Source organism: Photinus pyralis, unplaced genomic scaffold (genome assembly GCF_008802855.1).
Source record: "Photinus pyralis isolate 1611_PpyrPB1 unplaced genomic scaffold, Ppyr1.3 Ppyr1.4_LG1, whole genome shotgun sequence".
Taxonomy (NCBI): domain Eukaryota; kingdom Metazoa; phylum Arthropoda; class Insecta; order Coleoptera; family Lampyridae; genus Photinus; species Photinus pyralis.
This window is the reverse complement of record NW_022170249.1, coordinates 38,137,921-38,161,593: the sequence shown is the minus strand read 5'-3', so window position 1 is coordinate 38,161,593 and position 23,673 is coordinate 38,137,921. Positions and strand designations below refer to the sequence as shown.

General features: G+C 35.5%; 2 protein-coding genes across 2 annotated transcripts; both read left to right on the top strand.

Moving 5' to 3' along the window:
• The first annotated feature begins 11,679 nt into the window (after positions 1-11,679).
• Positions 11,680-13,592, top strand: LOC116159458 (piggyBac transposable element-derived protein 4-like). The gene is made up of 2 exons (XM_031472427.1): positions 11,680-13,144; positions 13,266-13,592. The coding sequence occupies exon 1, from the start codon at positions 12,105-12,107 to the stop codon at positions 13,140-13,142; it is 1,038 nt and encodes a 345-aa protein (XP_031328287.1). The 5' UTR covers positions 11,680-12,104; the 3' UTR covers positions 13,143-13,144; positions 13,266-13,592.
• A 2,424-nt stretch (positions 13,593-16,016) lies between these two features.
• LOC116167600 lies at positions 16,017-18,433 on the top strand. Its single transcript, XM_031482999.1, has 4 exons — positions 16,017-16,473; positions 16,534-16,606; positions 17,114-17,777; positions 17,827-18,433. Exons 1-4 carry the CDS (start codon positions 16,379-16,381, stop codon positions 18,261-18,263), a joined length of 1,269 nt encoding a protein of 422 aa, XP_031338859.1. The 5' UTR covers positions 16,017-16,378; the 3' UTR covers positions 18,264-18,433.
• Positions 18,434-23,673: the final 5,240 nt, after the last annotated feature.

Here is a 23,673-nt window from a genome sequence, read left to right as displayed (position 1 = left end):
AGATGGCTAAACCTATACTCATTTTGAATTTCATGTAGGTAATTTGGTGCATAACTAACGGAGATGTCAAAAGGGCCTTTCTTATTTTTTGACCTACGTTCCCTATTCACAAACTGATCGACAAAATTGATATAGCGAATCCACCTGCAAAATTTCATCGTAATCGGACGGACAGACACTGCAAAATGCAAATTATAAACTTGCTAGGAGCGATAAATAAATGTCACGACGATGATTTCGTTTTAGAAGTCACTGTCAAAAAAAACTACTTAAGAAACAAAAACTACATATTGTAATGTGTATTCGTACCAGTAAGGTATTAATAGTGTATCTTAACCTATTTTTTTTAGTAATTATTTTAATTAGATACCTACCTCTACATGTAAACATTTTATGGTAGTACGTACGTTATAATTAGAATTATAAAAGTCAATGTATTTATTTATATCCAGTTTGGCCATAGTGTAGATCATTCTCTGGGAAAGGGAAATGTAGTGACGTAAAAATTAATGGAAAATGTAATAGGTACCATAATCTTTCTATATAATAGCTAAAATAATCTGCCCTTGCTGGAAAGACTGAAGTGCAATAACGCGTGAGATCAAACTCCAATAAACAGCTTGGTGACACTTTTTCGCTTATGTGATTGTCATCATTTTACTGAATACAATGGAAATAAACTATTCAAACTGAAAGGTTCTTTACTTGATACCTTTACAGACTCACACTTCTTAAAATCTGTACCTATATCTGTATCGCTTGGTGTGCAATCTATTATAATAAACCGATATAACGGAATATCGAAGGATCCTCAGTATTACCATCATTTACTTAACGACCATTCGCTAAATATGCGCAAAACAAATTTTTTGATTCGGCATTAGTTCCACTTTTACTCGAGGTCTCTACATACAAGATTTCATGTAAATATCTTGAGAAATGAAAAAAATAGGATTGCGCAGGTACAAACGTTACGTTGCGCATGCGCCATTTTTTTGCATCGGCATAGTTGCTTGAGGTTTCAGGAATATTTACTAACACAGAAAGCAAAACAAATTTTTTGATTCGGCATTAGTTCCACTTTTACACCAGGTCCCTACATACAAAATTTCATGTAAATATCTTGAGAAATAAAATAATTGGATTGCGCATGCGCAAAACAAATTTTTTGATTCGGCATTAGTTCCACTTTTACACCAGGTCCCTACATACAAAATTTCATGTAAATATCTTGAAAAACAAAATAATTGGATTGCGCATGCGCAAAACATGCGCAAAACAAATTTTTTGATTCGGCATTAGTTCCACTTTTACACCAGGTCCCTACATACAAAATTTCATGTAAATATCTTGAGAAATAACATAATTGGATTGCGCATGCGCAAAACAAATTTTTTCATTCGGCATTAGTTTGACTTTTACTCTAGGTCCCTACATACAAAATTTCATGTAAATATCTTGAAAAACAAAATAATTGGATTGCGCATGCGCAAAACATGCGCAAAACAAATTTTTTGATTCGGCATTAGTTCCACTTTTACACCAGGTCCCTACATACAAAATTTCATGTAAATATCTTGAAAAACAAAATAATTGGATTGCGCATGCGCAAAACATGCGCAAAACAAATTTTTTGATTCGGCATTAGTTCCACTTTTACTCGAGGTCCCTCATACAAGATTTCATGTAAATATCTTGAGAAATGAAAAAAATTGGATTGCGCAGGTACAAACGTTACGTTGCGCATGCGCCATTTTTTGCATCTGCATAGTTGCTTGAGGTTTCAGGAATATTTACTAACACAGAAAGCCGGACCTTCATATGTTCTTTGTAACAAGAATTATAAAAGAAACAATTTTTTTGGAGGTTTGGGCAGTTTTTGAGCTATAACTTTTTGGCCCGATAACCTACGTAGCTGAAAAACAATAGCGACCTTTCCTATACTCTTAAGAACATGTGTACCAAATTTCAAAGCAATCGGACGTTTCTAAACAAAGTTATCGTGCACACGGACAGACAGACAGACAGACGGACGGACAGACAGCAATACAAAACTATAAAGGATCTGAGGATCCTTAATAATATAATTGAACAACCAATATAATATATACGAACTCCAATCAAAGAGCAGTATGAATGTTGAGTCAATTAAATAAGTATTAAACTCAACGTTTCTCATTGCGTAGGTATTTAATTGCTAAAGGTATGCCCATTTTAAATTTCATGCAATTCGGTTCATAAATAGCTGAGATGCCAAAAAGGCCGTGTAAATGTTAATCGATTGTACACAAATTTTGGCATTGCGTATTGCATGCCTAAAAAGCTATGCCCATTTTGAATTCCATGCGATTCGGGTCATAACTAACAGAGATGTCAAAACGGCCTTTCTTATTTTTTGGCGTACGTTGACAATTCACGAACTCCGATCTACAAATTTGATAAAGAAGCCATCTTCAAAATTTCACCGCATTCGGTCCACTCGTTTGTGAGATAACGTGCTAACGGACAGACTGTACGGTGCACTTGTATGGTGGCCTGCCATGCGCAGGGCGACCTACAGGAAGCAGCTTAGCAAGGTACAGAGACTCGCCTGTTTGGGAGTCACTGCAGCCATGAAAACCACGCCAACGTTGGCTATGGAGGCACTTCTGGGACTAGAGCCTCTGCACTTAGCTGTAGAGGCGCAGGCTCGGAAGGCTTCGATAAGGCTAAATGATTGGGACGAGTGGAAAGATCGGAGCAGTTTTGGGCATGGGCGGATCTGGGGGGAAACCCTTAGATCCGACCCCCTTCTTGCAAGAAGGGATGTGATCCGGACTGTCTTAGCTAAACCTAAAGGTTATAAGGTCGCTCTCCCGGATAGGGAGCACTGGCTGAACTCAGATCGGCCGTTCCTCAAACCTGGAGGGCTCATGTGGTTTACAGATGGGTCCCTTATTACGGTAAGGGGAGCGGGCATGGGTATATATGGTGACCGACCGAGAGCTGAAATCAGCTTTCCCCTTGGTCAACATAGCACTGTGTTTCAGGCAGAGATGTTAGCCATCACGACCTGTGCACAGGAAAACCTCCGTCGAGGATACCATAACAAGCATATATACATATGCAGTGACAGCCAGGCGGCGCTGAGGGCTCTGTCAGCCGACAGGGTTCGTTCTGCTACGACGCTTGAGTGTAGGCAAACTCTAGATAGATTAGGTGAATCTAATAGGGTAAGCTTGATATGGGTGCCAGCGCACTGTGGAGTAGGGGGCAACGAAAGGGCGGACGAGTTGGCTCGCGAAGGCAGTGCGAGGACCTTCGTCGGGCCCGAGCCTACCCTGGGTATTGCTCCCTCTGTTGTCAGGGTTAGGATTAGGGACTGGGTGACCAGGCAATTCCAGACCTTGTGGCAACAGACAACTGGACTCAGACAGTCCAAGGTCTTCTTAACGGGGCCCCTTGGCAAATCTGGGCCTTCTAAGCTTCTACAATTGAATAGAGGCCAGATTAGGAAGATCATTGGTGTCCTAACAGGACACTGGATGGTCAACTACCATCTGCACAACATTGGACTTGTAGAAGAGTCCACGTGCAGGTTTTGTGGCGAGGTAGATGAAACTACCGAGCATGTCGTCTGTCACTGCGACGCTTTGGCCAGAGACAGACATCAGCTCCTCGGCGACAGTTATCTGGAACCGGGGAGGGTGAAGCAACTCAGGCTAAACAGGGTCCTATCCTTTATTGAGAGGAACGGGCTCTGAACCTAGTTGCGAAGAAAGGGGGTAAGCACAATGGGCCTTTGATGTGCCTAAGTGCTGCCTTGATGGGCTCCCCTCATGAATAGAATAGAACGGACAGACGGATAGACACCGCAATCTTATAAACTCGCTAGGAGCTCGTTAATAATAATAATAATATTGCTTTATTGAGTGATGCACTAACACAGAAATTATCATCAAGAGCAACGACGGAAACTCACACTCCAAAATGGTTGTATTTACAAGATGAGTGATGAATGGGATTAAGAAAGGACAACACAATTTTATGTATTTTACATTAAAGTTATCTATACCACAAGCATTAGACTTTAGGTTTAGAATAATGTCAAATATTTGATCTGGAGTGACTGTTTGAAATCTAAATTCCGGTATAACTTACTACTATTATAGAACCTTATAACTGTATCAACATTACTGTTTAGATTTGGCACAGACTTGAAAAATGAATTAAAATCATCAGGGTTTTACAGATGCAAGGGTATATCGATGACTTTTTTAGATATGATCCCACTACTATAATTATAATTTATGCCATGCAGTACACTGTTGGACACAAAAATTAAAGTATGCTTTTTTTGTCGTTTTTAGTGAGATTCGTAAAATTTCTTAGGGATAATCCCAGTGTTGCGGTTTCCCAGTTTTTCTACTTTTACGTAGAGCATTATTCATACGAAGGTACTATAAAGGTTCGTAGTTGGTTACTTAAGAGCTCTTTCACACGGGGATACTGTATGTGATATACTGATCTGGGATACACGTATTACATAGACACGATTCGAGCTTTTCACACGTCATTCGAGGCATATACAGTATCCGAGATACAGAATTTCGGTATCCCGACTTTTTAGCCTCCGAATACAGTATGCGAGCTCTTTCACACGGGGATACTGTATGTGAGATACTGTATCTGGGGTACTGGTATTACATAGACACGAATCGAATCGAGCTTTTCACACGGGAATACTGTATCTTGGATACTGTAGGTATACTTCATGTCAGGAAAGAATGCAGGTCACAGAACAGTTGATGCCGATCTACAATCGTATGGTTTAACATGAAAAACATGTCAAATTACTTCCCTACTAATAATACTGATTAGGAAATATATTCTAATCAAAGTGTTTGCCCGTTATGGTTCTAAAATGAAAACCTTGTGTATCAGTCCATTAATTATTGTACTTCTGTCACATAATTAAAATACCAATGAAAAATGTATAGGATGATATGCACTTGCTGTTCGGGCAGCTAAAAGTTGATAATTAAACAAAGAAACTTGAAAAGAGTTATTAATGTCCCTATTATCAATTTTGCCCTTCTAAATAATCACAAAATTACGTTTTTAGGTTATTACCTATATATTACTGTGAATTTATTATGCATTTGTATTTGTTGATAGCACGCAACGATGCTACTGTAGTTTTTGTCACAAGAATTTTTGTGCAAACGTATTGTTTATTCAAATTCTTATTCGATCACAATTAACCAATTCCCATTATTTAATATTTACATCTATTTAAATTCATATGGTCGGCAACCCACAGTGCATTGCATACGTAATGAAATTACGAGCGAGTTTATACATTATTTTTACAAATTTTCTACCCTGGAGATTATGCAACCAGACGCTTAAGCGAAATATTTGGTGTGAAACTTGAATAAATTTCAAATGTGACTGTAAGCTCATAGAAACGGCAGTACATGTATGAAATTATGAGGATACGCTCGTAGCAACAGGTTTAGGCTAAGAGCAGCTGTTGGACGTCTGGCAGTAAGCTTGCAGCATGCTCTCGACATATATATATATATATATATATATATATATATATATATATAAAGTTGGTAATACATCAAAGAAATTATTTTTTAGCGACAATCTGTGCCCTAGGGCATTAAGTATCAGTATAGTAACTCATGACAAACCAAACAAATATTTGCAGGTCATTGAAAATTAGAAACGTCAATTATTAATTGACAATACCTACTAAATCACAAGATTGGCCTTATTTCGTATCGTTTCTGGAACTTCTTCCCCATTCACGATGAATTGAGTTATTTAAAATTACGTTTGACGTTTGGATGGTTTCAATCACATTAACAAATTCGAACCACGCATACTCGATCAAACATAATGGTAATTATTTTGTAAACGAATTTGAGACGAAGAAAAACTATTTGTAAAACACAAAATTGTGTATGTACCACGGGCATAAACTGATGTTTATTACTCTCGGGCGACTAAAAAGCTCTCGGGCCATAGGTCCTCGAGCTTTTTAACTCGTCGCCCTCGAGAATATAAACATCACTATTATGCCCTTAATACATAAATAACTATTATAATACTATACAGTCCGTTTTGTAAAACATAAATCGAACATTTAACCAATCCACTACATAAGGACGTCCGCTGAGAAAATTTTCCATTTTTAAATTATACGCTTTCAAAATGGCGCGAGTTTTCAAATTCGACGTGTACGATCATTTTCAAAGTCCAATAAATAAAAATTCGAGGTACTTTTGGCAAAGGGGCCCATTGATTTATTATCTTGAATATGTGCTTTCAATATGACAACAAATACCAGAAGAAAAATAAAAATGATTAAAAACAGTGAAACATATCGTCAGTGTAATTCGCCAAGTGCGTAACTCCATTTTTATGTAAAAATGACTCTTTTCACCATCTAGCGCTAAAAATTAGTAGCTTTTAGTAGAACAATTCGTATATCCGTATCTTTTTTAGTTTTTCTACACGAAGCATTATCGAAAATGTCTTACGTCCAAGACCCAAATAAATGCTAGGAAAAGTTCGTAACTCCTGTTATAACCAATACTTGATACCGGCCAACGTTCGCGCGCTTTTGGTGTTGAGTTTCCCGGTGTTCTTTTTGCCAGTACACGCCGTTGTTTGCGAAAATAGTAAATTACGTAAGTGTATTAGTCTGTTAGTCATGCGTTTTATCACAAAACAAGGTTAAGTAACGTCGGTAAATGTTTATTTAGTGTATCTTAGGAGAATGTAATTTTGCGGTACGCAGATACGCACTTTTCTCTAATCTCATTTGTACTCACCAGATACACAGTATTGCATTACATTTTGTTACTTAAATATTTATTTTAAATTTAAATGAGAAGATAACAGATAGTCTTTTTTGCTAGAAGAATTGACAAAATTATGAGCATGTTAAAATCGCCAGTTATAGAAAATATTTCGTCAAATCCCCAGGAATAATAAATCTGAATCCAAGCAAATGATGTATACCAGTTCTCCAATTCCATCATCTAGTGAATGTGATCAGCTTGTTACATTGCTTCCGCATGATATATCTCAAAATAATGTCACAGTCTCAACAGTTGATGCAAACAATTTTTCTATTGATAACCTTGTACATCATGCTAAGGAAATGGAAGACATTTTGATCACGTTGGCACCTCAAACAAATGTAGAAGATACAGCCACATTCAGAATACGAACATGTTCCGGAGCAGCTACGCAACTGCTACCGTAACGTCACTGAATGTACCGCTACTTTGTCAACATGTAGCGCTTTTGAAATCCGCTTTATTTACTCAACGTTCGCTCAATGTGTTAAAAATGGAGGGTTTCAGTGCGGTTTTTGATCATAATTACGTCGATAATGAAGTTTATGTTGTGGAATGTGTTGATGAAACTCAACTAAATTCTGGCAACGAATATTTAATTGGTGTGTAATTTGCTTCTACGCTTTAATGAAATTGGTCATAACCTTAAAATGTTAATGTTAACAAATAATTTAAATTCTACGTGAAAAGTTACATTTAATCACTTTATTATTATAGGGAAGGCGACTACTAGTTCAAAACCAGATTGTGAGGGGATTCCTGATTGTGTGTGCTGAGAACAGTTCAATTGTGGGTATGTAGTATACTTATTTTATAATAAAGCTCCGTAATTTACTTACACAGTTATGCTACATTCATTTGGACACAGAGTTTGAGAAAAAAAGGTCATAACGTCAGTGAAGAAATTTTAGATAGAAAATGGAGGAATCTGAAGAAGACGTACACCACTGTAAAAGACAACATAACAAAAACTGGACGAGGGAGGATCTCTTGGGAACATTTTGATGACTAACGATATCTACATGAGTGATATCATCAATTTGTTCATATGTCACCTACGAGGTGGTTGGCTAGATATAATGTGGTGAATACTTTGCTAGAACATTGGCTTGAGTTAAAGACACATTTCAACTTAGTCATTAAATCTGAGAAATGTTATAAAGCTAGGTTAATGAATGAAATGCTCCATGATGATACGAACTTGTTATACTTAAAAATTGTTAAACCCATATTGTATGAAATTAATCTTATAAAATATGATAGATGATTTCCGCGATTTCTTCTTGCTTCCTGTGTCCATAATACGACATGAACTTGAATCTAACTGTCAAAAGGACACTGTTATTAACATGTGTACTGCTTTAGAAAAAATGTTTGAAAATTTAAACTCAGAACATATGCGTTTTAAATTTTTAGAAGAAACTGGAAAATTTATAAAACCACAAGAAGTCGTAGTCGGTCAACATATGCAACTGAATTCCCAAGAAATTATGCGATAAAAAAACTTAACATATCAGTTTGTCTCAATGCGTAGTATGTTAAAAAATTTTTTTGAATTGAATGGTGTTTATAATTCGTGTTTAAATAATTTTAACAGCTTTTGTTCTTCTCACGCCGTTTTATCTAACGTGGTGTAAGGAGAACTTTGGAAATCAAAAACATTGAATAATAATAAAATTATTCTTCTTTTGTTAGTATATTTTGATGAATTTGAAGTTGGAAACGCACTTGGTTCTCATTCCGGTATCCATAAATTAGGGGCTGTATACTATAGTATTCCAATAGTTCCATTCAAATACCAATCAGAGTTGACTAATGTATTCTTAGCTATGCTCTTTCATTCAACGGATTTAAGTAAATTTGGATCAAAAGTAATATTTTCTAAGCTTGTTGAAGAAATAATTTTTTTAGAGAATAACGGAATAACAATTCCCATAAACGGTTTGGAAATCAATATATTTTTTAAGTTATTAATTCAAGGAGACAATCTCGGTTTAAATACCATTCTTGGATTTTCACAAAGTTTTAGTTCTAACTACTTTTGTCGTTTTTGCAGGTAATCATAATTTCCTGTATAAAAATTGATAAAGTTATATTTACAAAAAACAATGTTTCGAATTATGCATACAGGGTATTGATTGAAAAACCGGAACCAACGCGTTCAATTATTTTAATTTTTTGTGTGATTCCATGTGTTTGAGAGTTCGAGTTATGCAGGCTATTGATTATTCTTTTTAAACAATATAAAATAAAAAATGAAGTTTCACTAAAAAAGTAAGTTTATTTAAACTGCAAAAGGCCGAGTATAAAATATATTTTAAATACGTGTTTACGATACTATAACGTTTGTGAAATACTAAATACAGTTGCATTTTAAGTACTTGATTGATTTGGAATACAGTAATTCAAATACCGTATTTATAATACAAATGTATTTTAAATGCTATATTTCAATTACAAATATTTCATATACTACCTTTTTATAGCCTATACAATATGACTGAATAGGTACAACAAGACTGTATTATATTGATAACTATATCTCATTGTTGCAAATATAATATTATGATTTTTAAACTTATAGTTTTATATATTCGAAACCAATATGTCTGTATATTAGGGTTCTTACTACAGCTATATACAGATTATCAAATTTAATACTTGTTATATTAAAAACTATGATACAGTTTTATAGCCAATACAATATGGCAATATAAGTACAACAAAACTGTATTATATTGATTATTATACCTTATTGTTGAAAATATATCATGATTTTTGAACTTATAATTTTATATATTCGAAACCAATATGTGTGTATATTATTTGCAATAATCTAAGTTATTTCATTTCATTTTCATTTATTATTATTTACCACGTTACATATCTGGTAAATGTGTTTGTGGCACGTCAAGCATAATATATAAAAGTAACATACAACATAAATATACATTATACGATACAATGATTTTACATTTAACATATACACAAATAATATTTTAGGTAGATACTTATTAATACAAAGCGGAGATGTTAATTCAACTACTCCCGTATTACAAAAGCATGCATATGAGATGGTTGCCGTTACATACAGTTTTTTTTGTATGAGTTAAAACAGTATGAAGTAAAACTAGCTATACACTTGCAACAATATGTATATGATAAATTTTATAATTCTTTATAGCTGTCCCTATACGTATTATATTTTTTGATAGCTATTATTATATTTTTAGTTACCTTTAACATACATTTTTCTCCGTGTATATAAAAACCCTTCGTGTTTTGCCTGCGTTATCATTATTCGTTCAGCATAGCAGTCATAGTTGTGTCACAGTTAACTTTTACGTTGTGTGGTATTCTTTTTGATTGTTTGATTTTCTAACGCGTTGCAGTGCAATGCAATGAGTGAGAAAAAATCGGGCCATGTTTGTGCAGTGCGAAACTGTTATATTAAAGGGTATAACTCGAAGAAGAGATTCTATCGTTTTCCGAAGGATCCTAATCGGTAAGTAATACAATTTATAATTTTTATTTATTAAGCGACAGAGTAAAGCGATGCAAGGTCGAAGGCGATCGCTCGTCTGTTCGTCCGTGAACACGATAACTGCCAAACGCTTCGGTTCAAACTTTGCACAGTTGACCTATATACCACATGTAACAAGACCATTGAAAATTGGTCAAATCCAAAGACCCTGTAGGGTGGAACACCGATAACATGCTTTGCCGCTTTAGAGGTTTATTTTTATTCACGTTTTTTTCTTCTATTTTTACAGAGCTAGGAAAAACTATCCGACCTATATAAAAGCTTCCGCGGCCATGCGAAAACCACTTTGGGGAAAGAATGTTTACAAGTCATCTTCATACACGATTGTTGCCTACTGCATTACCAACTCTATTTCCGTCTCTTGAAGGTACTTCTGGAAGTCCGGATGACCATCATCATCAGAAACTGTATCTATGGTAGGTATTTATTGTATTAGTGTAGGTACACATACAAACTATCCGGGACCATAATCATGATTTCACTGGGTAATAGCAGCGTGTCAGCACAGCTTGATAGTAAGTAAGTAAGCTGTGGTGTCACTGCGTAAAATTATTTGACGTTTACAGTGGGTAAAAGATGGGGTAAATTATTATTTACATTTGACAGTAAATCGCTGAAAATGCCAATCTATTGCCATACAAAATTATGATAGTTATTGAAAGATTTAAAACGATTTATTTTTGAAGCCGACCCGACCAGTACCTACAGTTGACACCCAGTCCGAAACCGTGGTTCAAATTGAGAACAATCCTATGGATGTAACTAGTCCTGATGTCTCCAACATTTAGCCAAATATCGGTCCTTTTAAGTTCAGATACTCCAAGGAAGAAAAAGTACAGGAAGAACATAAAGTCCTTAAACGCGGAAAACAAATATTTGCGACAGAAAGTTCAGGTACTTGAAAATCAATTAGAGAATAAATTAGATAATATATCTCTCGACCAATATATGTCTCTGACATTGAAATTTTACAATTCGGTAGACACTGCTAAGTTTATTAACCTTCGAGCGGGCGCGCTATCGTAAATTTTACAATTGTGTAAACATGGGATTAAAAACGTGCCTATGCAGCATATTCCATGCCCACCCCCTTCATCAAAGACATAGTTATGATGATGTAAACACTATTTTGAACTAGGGGCGACTTATTTAAGTAGTGTTTGTGAAGTCTTCAATGTGATCAGACGTCTGTCGTAAAGGTTACAATGCGCGCCTGTTGATGTAAATTGTAAGTATTGCGTAATTTTTACCCTTTTTATTTGTAATTAGGGCATTTTGTGTCATTCTAGTCTAATGCACATACTAATTTTATTTTTGATTTCTACTAGAATCACAATGAATTCCAATGCGCCCCTCACTCAAAATGAACTCGAACAAATTGTACGAAAAATGTTTGAAGAACCAAAAAGTGAGGATGAAGACTTTGATGAAGATAATCCAAGTAGTGACGAAAATATTGACCCAATGACACATTCGGATAGTGACTGGAGCAAGGCGCTTCAGACGGTGATTCAGAGACAGAAAATTCTACAGACAATTGTTACACCGGAAAAGACCGTATAACCAAATGGCGAACATCGAGCTACGGTAAGTGTTCAAAAACCAAAAAAATTTATATTGTCAAAGAGCCTGCGGGTCTAAAAGCATGTGCCAAAGATATAGTCAACGAAATTGACGCATTTTTCAAAATCATCAGCCTTTCCATGATGGCAAGCTTCAGTCTCGGCGAGTATGTCGTTATTGACGAAATGTTATATCCCTTTAGGGGCCGATGCAGGTGGATTCAATATATTCCCAGCAAACCTGCTAAATATGGAATAAAGATGTACGCCTTGTGCGATGCTAAATTTTTGTATACCTCCAATCTTGAATTTTATTGCGGTCGGCAACCCGAGGGGCCTTTCGTTTCATTAAACTCTCCTTTTGACGTCGTCAAACGGCTTGTTGCACCAATAGCAAATTCCAACAGAAATTTGACAACCGATAATTATTATACAAGTGTTCCCCTCTCGAACTATTTACTCGAACAAAATGTTACGTCCATAGGAACTATGAAGAAGAACAAAAAGAAGATTCCTCCAAAGTTCTTGCCAAATAAACATCGAGCAGTTCAGTCAACTTTATTTGGATTCCAAGAAAACAAAATGATTACTTCCCACGTTCCTAAAAAAAATAAAGGTGTACTCCTTCTCTCAACTTTATACAATGCAGATGAAATTGATCCCACTACCAATAAGCCTCAAGTAATCATGGACTACAATGCAACAAAAGGTGGCGTCGACACTGTAGACAAAATGTGTGCCTCGTATTCGGTGTCTCGAATCACAAGAAGATGCCCTTGCGTTATTTTTTACAGTTTCATGAATATCGCTGAAATAAATGCACACGTTCTACATTCGTTTGCCAAACCAAGGGATTCGCCAAAGTTTCGGGGAATATTTTTGAAAAATATGGCTTTGACTCTTATGAAGGAACACCTGATTTTCAGAGCAAGTCTCCCCATGCTACCCTCCGATATACGTGCATTCCTAAATTCAAACTATGGACCACCTGCAGAAAAAATACACGAAGAACGGCAAGCGCCAAAACGTGGCACATGTCGTTCATGTGTGGCAGAGAAGAAACGAACATCAGCCTCTATAAAATGCCACCGTTGCAATGGATTTACATGTAAACGTCACTCCAAGACTGCGGTTGTATGCAATCAGTGCCAGAAAGAAGATGATTCCCAATCACATTAAAGGTGATTTTAGTTACGTAGTTTTTGATTTTGATTTTTCTTTTTTGGATGGGTAATAGTAAAAGAAATGATTGTTATAATGAATACAGTAGGCATAATAATATGTGTTGCGTCCCCAAACTAGAATAAAATATCCGAGCCATGAGCCGCAGAAGCGCAATTTGTGTACTCGTCGCACAGTATTCGTCCCATTTTTCGCCGAGAAGCAATCGACTCAACAACGTTGAGAATTCGCCGTTCCATCAATGGCCGAATTAGCCTTCGTCGTTCGTATATAGATCTCGATCGATCCACAACAAGTCAAGATGTCGCCGTGCAGTTCGTAACATCATTGTTAACAAGCAGAACGTCAAAGCACCGCACATAAGAAGATTTCGTTGTAACAACATCGACAAATTCGACACTTCGTAGAAAAGAGCAATCTTCGCCATTGCAACATCGTCTTCGTTGTTAATGGACTTTGAAACAAACGTAAGTTCCTTTGTTTGCATTATCCCTTCGTAACTTTACCATATTCTAGTAGCCGTCGTGCCTACGTCAACCATATTCAATAGAAATTCATTTACTTTGTATTTTTGATAATAAACGCGTTTATTTATGTGTCTATATTCTTTCATTCCCAGCATAAACAAGGCCTTGGAAGTAATTCATAATTACAGTCCACTTACAATCAAATTCTTTGTTATCGAAGCCCCCTTGTACGGTACAGTATGTAAGATAATATTTTAGGATTCGTATTTTTATTATGTATGTTTACTATCAATAAAATATCATCAAATATGCTTGTACGAAACGCGCCCGCTCGTGATATAAAACTTGGCGCGCCTGCTCAAAGGCTAATATGCAAGTAGCACAAGCGAATAAAAAAGCAAAGGGAATACGTTATAATAAAGATTGCAAAATTGCATGCTTGTCAATATATTTTTCGGGTCTCCGCGTTTTTAAAAAATATTTAATGCATAAATATTTTCTTCCCTCGCCAAACACATTGCTAAAGGACATTGGAGCAGTTGAAATAGGACCAGGATTAGAAAACCCCGAATTTTATGAAATATTAAAAACAAAGCTTGACAGTTTTCAAGAACAAAACAAATATTGCCTGTTATGTTTCGACGAAATGTCAATCAAAGCTATCTCCATTTTCTAGTTCTGCTTTTATGAATAAAGAATGTATAAAAGAACCACGAATATTTTTTATTGTTTATATATTGTTTATATATATATATATATATATATATATATATATATATATATACTATAAACCGAAATCGATCGCTTAAGAAAAATACATTCTTTATTCACAAAGCTAATTTTTTTTTTTTTTTAATATATATTTATTGGGAGGTACCTCGACTACCAAGGTCATTGGCACCTATAATATTACAGACACACTATCACATTATATATTTTTAAATAGGTTTATTTGTTGTAGGTATTTACTGATGTTCTCGATGGCGGTCCTTCCGGATTAAGCGCCTGTTGTAGTGTTCCTGGGAGGTTGTATGTCTGTCTAGCTACTTCATATTTCTTGCAATCGATTATTAGGTGTTGAAACTCGTGTCTAGAGATACCAATTCTACTTTGGCTTTGGAGCTTCCGCATGCGCAATCAGTTGCTGTGTCCGTTTTACTGCAGGTACGGTTATTTGTAAGTTGTTTAACCGAGTAAACGTTAAAAATTTGATTGAGCGGTTGCGTGTACACTACCTGTTTTCATTGTAAACTATTGTTGGAAATGGTTGCGGTTTGTGAAATATGCAAAGTCACATTTAGCAAACAAAGTAATTTAAGGGCGCATGTAAAAAAGTTCCATCCTGGTAAGTAGTCTTGCTTTATTTTACTTTAGCTGACAGTAGTATAGGTACGTTACTTTACATTTTGACTTTCCATTCCATATTAGACGTCTATTTAATATTTATCTGTCTGAAACTTATTTTCAGATCAATTAACTAAATTAGCACCATACAAAACGTACAAATCAGCCGCAGTTTGCAATGGATGCGAGAAAAGTTTTGTGAAGTACTCAAATTTGGTACAACATGTAAAGCGATTCCATCCAGGTATTTTATGGCTAATTTTTTTTCTTTAACCTACTACCTTTGTGATTATATAAAAATAACTGAATTAACTGTACTTCTAACTATTACAGATAGAGAAGCAGAGTTGACGAAAGCCAAGAAGTATACACATGAGTGCGATAAGTGTAAAAAACATTTTAGTCATTTGAAAAATTTAAACAGTCACAACAAAGGTCATCACTCAGAAAGTAGTTCTAGCAGACGAAAATCTTTAAAATGCAGTATTTGCGGGTTCTCAGACTATTTCAGACACCAGTTATATCAACATTTTCAAAATATTCATGTTATATCCATTAGCACCAAATCCATGGAATTTGCTAACATGGACGCCTTCACATTTTGGAAAGTACAAGAAGAAAAAGCAACTTGTTCTCTTTTTATAAGTGAACATGGGTGGTACAGTACTGAGAAAAATAAAATTTTAAAATATGTTTGTCATCGATCTGGATATTATAAACGAAAAGGAAAGGGAATAAGGCATATAAAAACACAAGGGACAAAAAAAATAGATGGGTTTTGTCCTGCTGGAATAAAACTCACCGTATGTCATGTATCAGGAACTTGCTTTGTAGAATACACCAGCACGCATGCAGGACACACATCAGATAATCTAAGGCACTTGACTTTAACAACAAAGGAAAGAGAGAATTTTGCTCTGAAAATAGCATCAAAAATTCCATTCCAGGTAATTTTGGATGAAGTTAGAGATTCTATTTGCAATTCAGAACTGGATCGAACTCATCTTTTAACGAAAAAGGATTTGCATAATATACAGCAAACTTTGAATTTGAACAATGAAGCTATAAGACATACAAATGATGCCGTCAGCATAGAATCGTGGGTCAAAGAGGTCGAGAGTAGTGGATGTGTGTTGTTTTATAAACCTCAGGATATTTCCTTATTGGAACATCAAAATTTGAAAAAAGAAGATTTCATTTTGATTATTATGAATATGGGCCAACTAGAAATAAGTACTTGAAAAGTTTGCTGATGATTGCATATGCTTAGATGGCACTCATGGCCTCAATCCTTATGACTTTCAGCTGCACACACTCCTAGTTCTGGATGATTTACGAGAAGGGTTCCCTTGCGCATTTTTGTTTAGCAATCGATCAGATGTGGAGATTTTGGTTTTATTTTTTTCATGTATTAAAGAGAAAATGAAGAGACAAATAAAACCACGAGTCTTTATGTCAGACATGGAAAAAACATTCTATAATGCATGGATACGTGTTATGAAACCTGCAGATTTTAGGTATTTAAGGTTTACATTACAGTGTATAATTATAAACATTTATTTCTTTTTGTTTTACAGAATTTACTGCACATGGCATGTAGACCGCTCTTGGCGTAAGAATCTAAACAAAATTCATTCCAAAGAAAAACAGGTAAGTACCTAACTATGTATAAGTATAAATAATTTTCTATTTCGGTGTCACAATGATGATTTTGTACAACTGTTTTCGGCCGAAAACAGTTGTACAAAGACAGTGATTATAGTCGTTTTTTTTTGGTAACTCATCTCTTAAGTTGGCAGTTACTAGTTAGTACAAGGAGGTATTTCGTTGGGTACTTCCATGTTTGAACTTCAAAATGCCAGTCTTACTACGCTGCCAACCTAAAACTTAACGGCATAAAAAGTGTTCCCAACATAAAACATGTTAGTTCTAATGTTCCCTATAGTTTCTGATAATGATTTTTTTTAATTAAATTAAAGCACCGAAATAGAAAAAATAGTATGAAAAACGCGTGTTACAATGCTTTATTGTAATACTCCTATCTTGCGGACACTCGTGGCTACGCTTCGCGTCGCCACTCGTGCCACAAGATAGTCGTATTACAATAGGTCGCATTGTAACACTTGTCTTTCAATATACTATTGTTATTCACCTCAGGTTATGGTCTACAAACAACTTAGGACAATTCTGCAAGAACTAGACCAAAATGCGTTCACCCAAATGATAGACAATTTTTTAAGAGCGTTAGTAAATGATGCAGACACATGCGAATTTGGTCAGTACTTCAAAAGGTATTATACCGAAAATGTCGAAGCTTGGGCATATTGCCATCGCTTGCATAGCGGACTAAACACAAATATGCATATCGAGCGGATGCACGAGACTATTAAATATATTTATTTAAATGGAAAGGTAGTCAAGAGGCTTGATAAAGCTATAAATGCCCTGATGAAGTTCGTGCGAGACAAATTATTTGAAAGACTGATTACTTTAAATAAAGGCAAAATTTCCAGTAAACTTAAGGATTTACGAGCTAGGCACAAAACGAGTGAAGGCATGGATCTAAAGCTGGTAATGGTGACAGAGGAGGGGTGGGAGGTACCTTCAGCTTTATGTCAAGATTTGTATAAAGTGGAAGCGAGAAAAATTAACTGTACTTGCAAATTGGTGTGTCAACAATGCCATGCATGCATTCACCAATATTCCTGCTCGTGCATAGATTCCTCTGTTAAGTGGAATATGTGCAAACATGTACACCTAGTCTGCAGATTCCTTAATGACAGAAAAGAGCTCGAAGTCGGAAATATTACACAAGGGCCAGGTAAATTAGCACACATCTAAGACATCTTGTGATATTGAAATGTTTATAGTTCCAAATGCCAGTATTCTTCAAATTGATGACGGTATTTCCAGTAAAGTAGAGGAAGAGCAGAAAATACTTGCCGCTATTTCGCAAAATACATCAATTTCAGAAGAAAATCTCTATGACGAAAAAGAGAAATTAAAAATGGAGGTAATGGAACTAATCCATGATATCGACAAAATTTCAACAAGAGAGGAAATATCTGCTCTGAAGAAACTAGTGGGCCCAATCAAGCCAACATTACATGCAATACGGTTGCAACAAAGTCGTGATCTTCAACATTCAATGGGAGCAAGCTCCAAAGTACACCACAACAAAAACATTAAACAGCAGAGACGGCTTTTTAAAACGAAGAAAAAGACCAAGAAGGAAACTGTGGGTTTATCAAATCCAGGTACAGAAGAGATCAATCAAATAGCAATAAATCTGTTACAACTCAGTTGAACTTAACGTTAAATTACAATAAAGTTTTTATTTTCATTGCTTACACTCTTCTTCTGTTGCTTGTTCTGATTTGTAGGATAGGAGTTTTATTCATTTCTAGTTATTACCACACACTCGCACACTGTCAGCTCATTGACCGGCCGGATATCGTATTCGTGCAAAGCAAATACCTACAGCATGATTTTTTTTTCAGTTAAACGCGATTTCGGTTAGATAATACAGTTTCGGTTCGGTAGGTTCGGTTTTTACTTCATTTCCAGTCAGTTGAAATCACTGAGGAGCTTGTGGAAAGCGAGACGATTAATTCAAACCAGGGAAGTCTTCATTGTTTGTTTAAAATCGTCTTATATATTTCTAACCTCGCCAGATTGGGACTGGACAGAATTTGAATGTTCAGCCTTGGAACGATGTAATAATCAATAAAATAAATTCCAATACTACAAATTAACCGTATATAACAATTGAAATGACCGCGGAAGCTCATTGCGCATGCGGAAGCTCGAAAGCCAAAGTAGAATTGGTATCTCTAGACACGAAGTGGTGTTGAACAGTTAATTCCGTGTTGCATTCGTCACATATAGGTGGTAATAATTTCTTCATTAAATAGTTGTGCGTTATAGCCGTGTGTCCTAGCCGCAGTCTTGTGGTCGCTACCTGGCATTTTCTGTTGGATGTTTGTTGAGTGGTCCACTTCTTTATGTTTGGTTTTATTGTTTTTAGTTTTTGTGTTATGAGGGACTATGCGTTTTGCCATTTGTCTAGAATTTGCGTTTTTTGGATGTTTTGTAGGTCTGGTATAGTACATTCTGTTATGATTTGATGTGGATTTATGACAGCTTCCCTTGCCCGTTGATCCGCTTTTTCATTTCCGGTTATTCCTTTGTGCGATGGAACCCATATAATCGTTGTTATATAGTTGTCCAGTTGTCTCTCAGTTATTATTGTTTGTATGTCTTGGACGATGGGGTTGTCAGAATATAGTTTTTGTATGGATTGTATTGATGATAGCGAGTCGGTGATTATGGTTATACTTTCAATGTTTTGCATTTGGGATTGGACGAGTGCAGTTTTTATAGCTTTCAGTTCTCCAGTGTAAACCGATGCTTCGTTAATTTTGTATAATATCTCTTGATCCGGCAGAATAATTGCTACTCCTACCTCGTTTTTTAATTTGGTTGCGTCGGTGTAGACTTCTTGACCGGTGTATTTAGACAGTATTTCCAAAAACTGGGTTTTTATTATTTGGTTATTAAATTGTTGTTTTGGAAAGTTTAGTAAGGAGAGGTTTATTTCCGGTATGTCATATGTCCAAGGAGGGATTCGAGGTTTATCGTTTGTAGTGATTTCTGATGGTTTTTTGGTTATTGTTAACATGCTTTTTATTCGGATGTGGAATGGTTGGGATAAGGATGCATTGTTTAGGTACTTGTGATAGTATCTGTTGCTGTAGATGTTATTATGAGAAAAATGTTCTTGGTCGTTGAACCTTTTGATGTAATATCGAGTAGAAAGTATCATTCTTCTAGTTTGAAGTGATGGTTCCGACGCTTCGCATAAAAGGCGATCTATAGGTGTCGTACGGAATGCTCCTAAAGCAATACGTATTCCTGAATGATGTACAGGGTCCAATTTTTTCAGTGTTGTCGGTTTCGCACATGCGTATATGATTGATCTATAATCAATAATAGGTCTAATCAGAGTCCGATATATTCTTAGCAGGCTTTCAGTGTCAGCTCCCCATTCACGATTGGATAATGTTTTTAATAGATTTAGTATGTTTGTTGTTTTATTTTTAATTTTATTTATGTGGGATTTAAAGGTAAGTTTCTGGTCAAGCGTGAGTCCTAATATATTTATGTTTTACGAACGCAATCAAGACTACATAAATGGGTTAGGGCCGGTTGTATAAAGTGTAGTTGTGTTGACTGAAGATTGAAATTGAACCGGCGGCGGGCGGTTGAGTGAAAAATTATGTTGCATGATCGCCGATTTAGCTCTGACAATTGAACTGTCAGTTGGCTCAAACGGCACTCGAAGTACGGATTAGCGAATTCAACCGTCAGTTTATGTTTGTTTGTGAAGTTATATAAATCGTTTAAGGTAAGATTCAAGCATTAAACTTCAAATAATAGTACAGAAACGATATTTATAGATGTCCAAAAAAAGAATTGCGTTTACAGATATAGATGTACGGACGCTTATACACGGTGTCCATTTTTTGAGTGCCACTATGGGGATCTCACTTATTTTAAGAGATAGAAAGTTGGTTAAATGGGGGCAAAGTTGCCAATTTTCGTGCTGAATAAGAATCTTAAAAGACATTTCAAATATCTTCAATAGTTTTGAAGATATCACAAAAAAACGAAAATTTTTGATTTTCGTTTTTAATTTTTTTATGATAAACTAGTCGTAGTAGACATTTCTAATTAGCACATTATTCGGACACTTTTTAATGGAGATTTCAAATATGGCATCCTGTTTTTAATTAGGTTCAAGATGACGGAGAAACACGTGGCAACTTTAGTTTTTCTTATGGGCGCCATATTGAATTTTGACATTTTGGGATTACATCTTTTTTTCTCTTTACAACGATATATCACACATAGTGGTTCAGTATCACATTTTTCCTCAAAATACAATTTTTAATTATTTGAGAAGAGTGCTTTGGAAAAACAAAACGTTCTTTTGTTGTCAACAAAAGTTTGACAGTTTGATCCATCTGTCTGGTTGCAGCGTTGTCAGAGAAGTAGAAATTCGATTTTCATCTCAACCGCTTGCAAAATTGCCTGCTCATATTAATTGGGCCTATCACCATATTGCTGTCTACAATTCTACATCTTTTAAAAGAACCATATTCGCCCAAGTTTTTATGCAGCAAAGAAAAATACCTCAAACTAGGTTGTTGCCCCTCTGGATAACGCTGCAAGTATGTTGCAGCAGTCATGTGGGCATTTCGATGAGAAGTGTAGTAAATTTGGATCATATCTCTTTGATCTGCACTTGAAAAAGGCATTTTCGCAAAACAACCTAAATGACACTACATGAAATAAGTCAACCTTTTGTTCACAATAAAAGAACGTTTTGTTTTTCCAAAGCATTCTCATGTGATACTGAACCACCATGTGTGATATATCGTTGTAAAGAGAAAAAAAGACGTAATCTCAAAATGTGAAAATTCAAAATGGCGCCCATAAGAAAAACTAAAGTTGCCACGTGTTTCTCCGTTATCTGGAGAATTATTAAAAACAGGATGCCATATTTGAAATCTCCATTAAAAAGTGTCCGACTAATATGTGTTAATTAGAAATGTCTACTACGATTAGTTTATCATAAAAAAAAATAAAAACGAAAATCAGAAATTTTTGTTTTTTTGAGATATCTTCAAAACTATATAGATATTTGAAATGTCTTTTCAGATTCTTATTCAGCACGAAAATTGGCAACTTTGCCCCCATTTAACCAACTTTCTATCTCTTAAGATAAATGAGATCCCCATAGTGGCACTCGAAAAATGGACACCGTGTAGATATAGTTTTCAAGTATAAGCATAAGGTAGAATGCAAGAAGACTGACGTTATTACTTGGAGGGAGAAGGTAAATTTGAATATGTAGTAATTGTATATGTAGTAAGTGTTTCCCATGTTTGGGATGCAATTTGGTCTAAAATTGCAAATGAATTTAATTGTGCCGTGATGGACCAAAAAACTGCACAGCAGTTACCTACGACTACGAAGTGCAATACTTTAAAGAAAGAGGCTAGGAAGTATTTTGCTCAACAGTGGCAGCAAATGTATGGTACTGATGGCGGTCCTGCTCAAGCTATGATCAGATTTTCTAACAAAATTTTTTGAAAAAATAAAAGCCATCATTAATTTGTCTATCGAAGGAGGTGACAGTGATGCTTGTAAGAGTGATTTACATATTCTCTTATTACTAATGAGCTTGTGGTAGGCCGTATAGAGACCTCTGAGGCATCTTCATCGGTTGCACAACAAAAAATATCGCTGATGGCGGCAAAAGTTAAAAATGGAACTACTGAGAAAGGTGGATAACAGAAAAATGGAAATACACCAACAGCTGCAAACAATAACGCTTCAAAACGAACACTTGAAATTACAAAATGAACTGTTATCATTACAAATAGATTGTTACGTTCATTTTGGGTCAACGTGACAAAATTACCTTAGATAAGCACACGGCAAGCTCAGGTAAAGTAGAGGTGGGTCGGGGTGAATATGGGGTTCTATACAAACACAAATAAACCAAAAAGGGAAGGAAACAGTAAAAGTAATCCGGATAGGCGCCACTTAGTCTTTGACAAATCTAGAGAGAGAAAGGAATACTTAGTAAAGGGATAAACAAGGCAGACAAAGAAATCCTTGTTATCGTCTTACTAAACTCAAAGGAATGCACAATTATGGGGAAAAACATAAAGAAAATTTGATGTCATAAATGCGGGTGGTTTAATACTTTAATACAATGATCTCAAAATATCACAAATCTGACACTGTAATATGTAGATCTGGTATGTCAAAATGGGAATTTAAAATAATCTCTAATAAAAACAAATGAGAAGCCAACACGTAGCCGGGGAAAGTATTTATCCAAAAGGGGCTTCCGCAGAAACAACGGAGCTATAATCATTAAGTGACTTTCAAACAAAGTAATAATCACAACTCGTTAGTATCAAAAACCAAAATGTAATCAAACGTTAAAAGGGGAAAACGACGAAAACAACTAAATTTACCTTGAACTCCGGTCGCAACCTTCTGAGCTCAGAGGACGCGAAACTGCAAATCTGTAAACAGACAGACACACAAACAAAAAATATAAGAAAGGTAATGATTCGCGTTGCACAATATATCGCATAAGCAATGGTTAACGAAAGACACGAAGGGTTATTCTTATACGTAGAATTGCAATCAATACTAAAAAGAATCAAAAATTCAAATGGCTTTACGACAAAACAAAATTTGGTTTGACTAAGGGTTTGGTTTTTACAATCGGTATGAGATATCAAAAAGTGACATGAAGTCTTAAGGGAAAAAAAATACTATAAAATGTACAAATAACTGAATATCTCTTCAATGACAAAGCAATCTTATCAATTAAAATGAAAGAAAATTACACGAGCAAGTTCGTCAGAGCAAAATATATAACGTTAATTAAAATTGTAGAAATTTACTTCGGACAAAGTCTCAGCAACTAGATCACAAGCAAAAGTAGTTAATATGAAGGATAAAATACAGTAAACTAACAAATATAAGTATCGGAGTAACCAGAGTTGGACTGGGTCACTGGGTCAAATGGGTCACCTGGGTCACTAAATTAAACTGGGTCGCTGGGTCACGTCATACTCTTTTCAGTTAGACCCAGTTTGACCCAGTGACCCAACTTGACCCAGTTTGAC

Coding starts and splice junctions, on each gene's coding strand:
- LOC116167600 (XM_031482999.1), top strand. CDS start 16,379: ATGAAGAGACAAATAAAACCACGAGTCTTTATGTCAGACATGGAAAAA. Junction 16,474..16,533: donor ATGAAACCTGCAGATTTTAG/GTATTTAAGGTT, acceptor TTTGTTTTACAG/AATTTACTGCACATGGCATG. Junction 16,607..17,113: donor TTCATTCCAAAGAAAAACAG/GTAAGTACCTAA, acceptor TATTCACCTCAG/GTTATGGTCTACAAACAACT.
- LOC116159458 (XM_031472427.1), top strand. CDS start 12,105: ATGATGGCAAGCTTCAGTCTCGGCGAGTATGTCGTTATTGACGAAATG.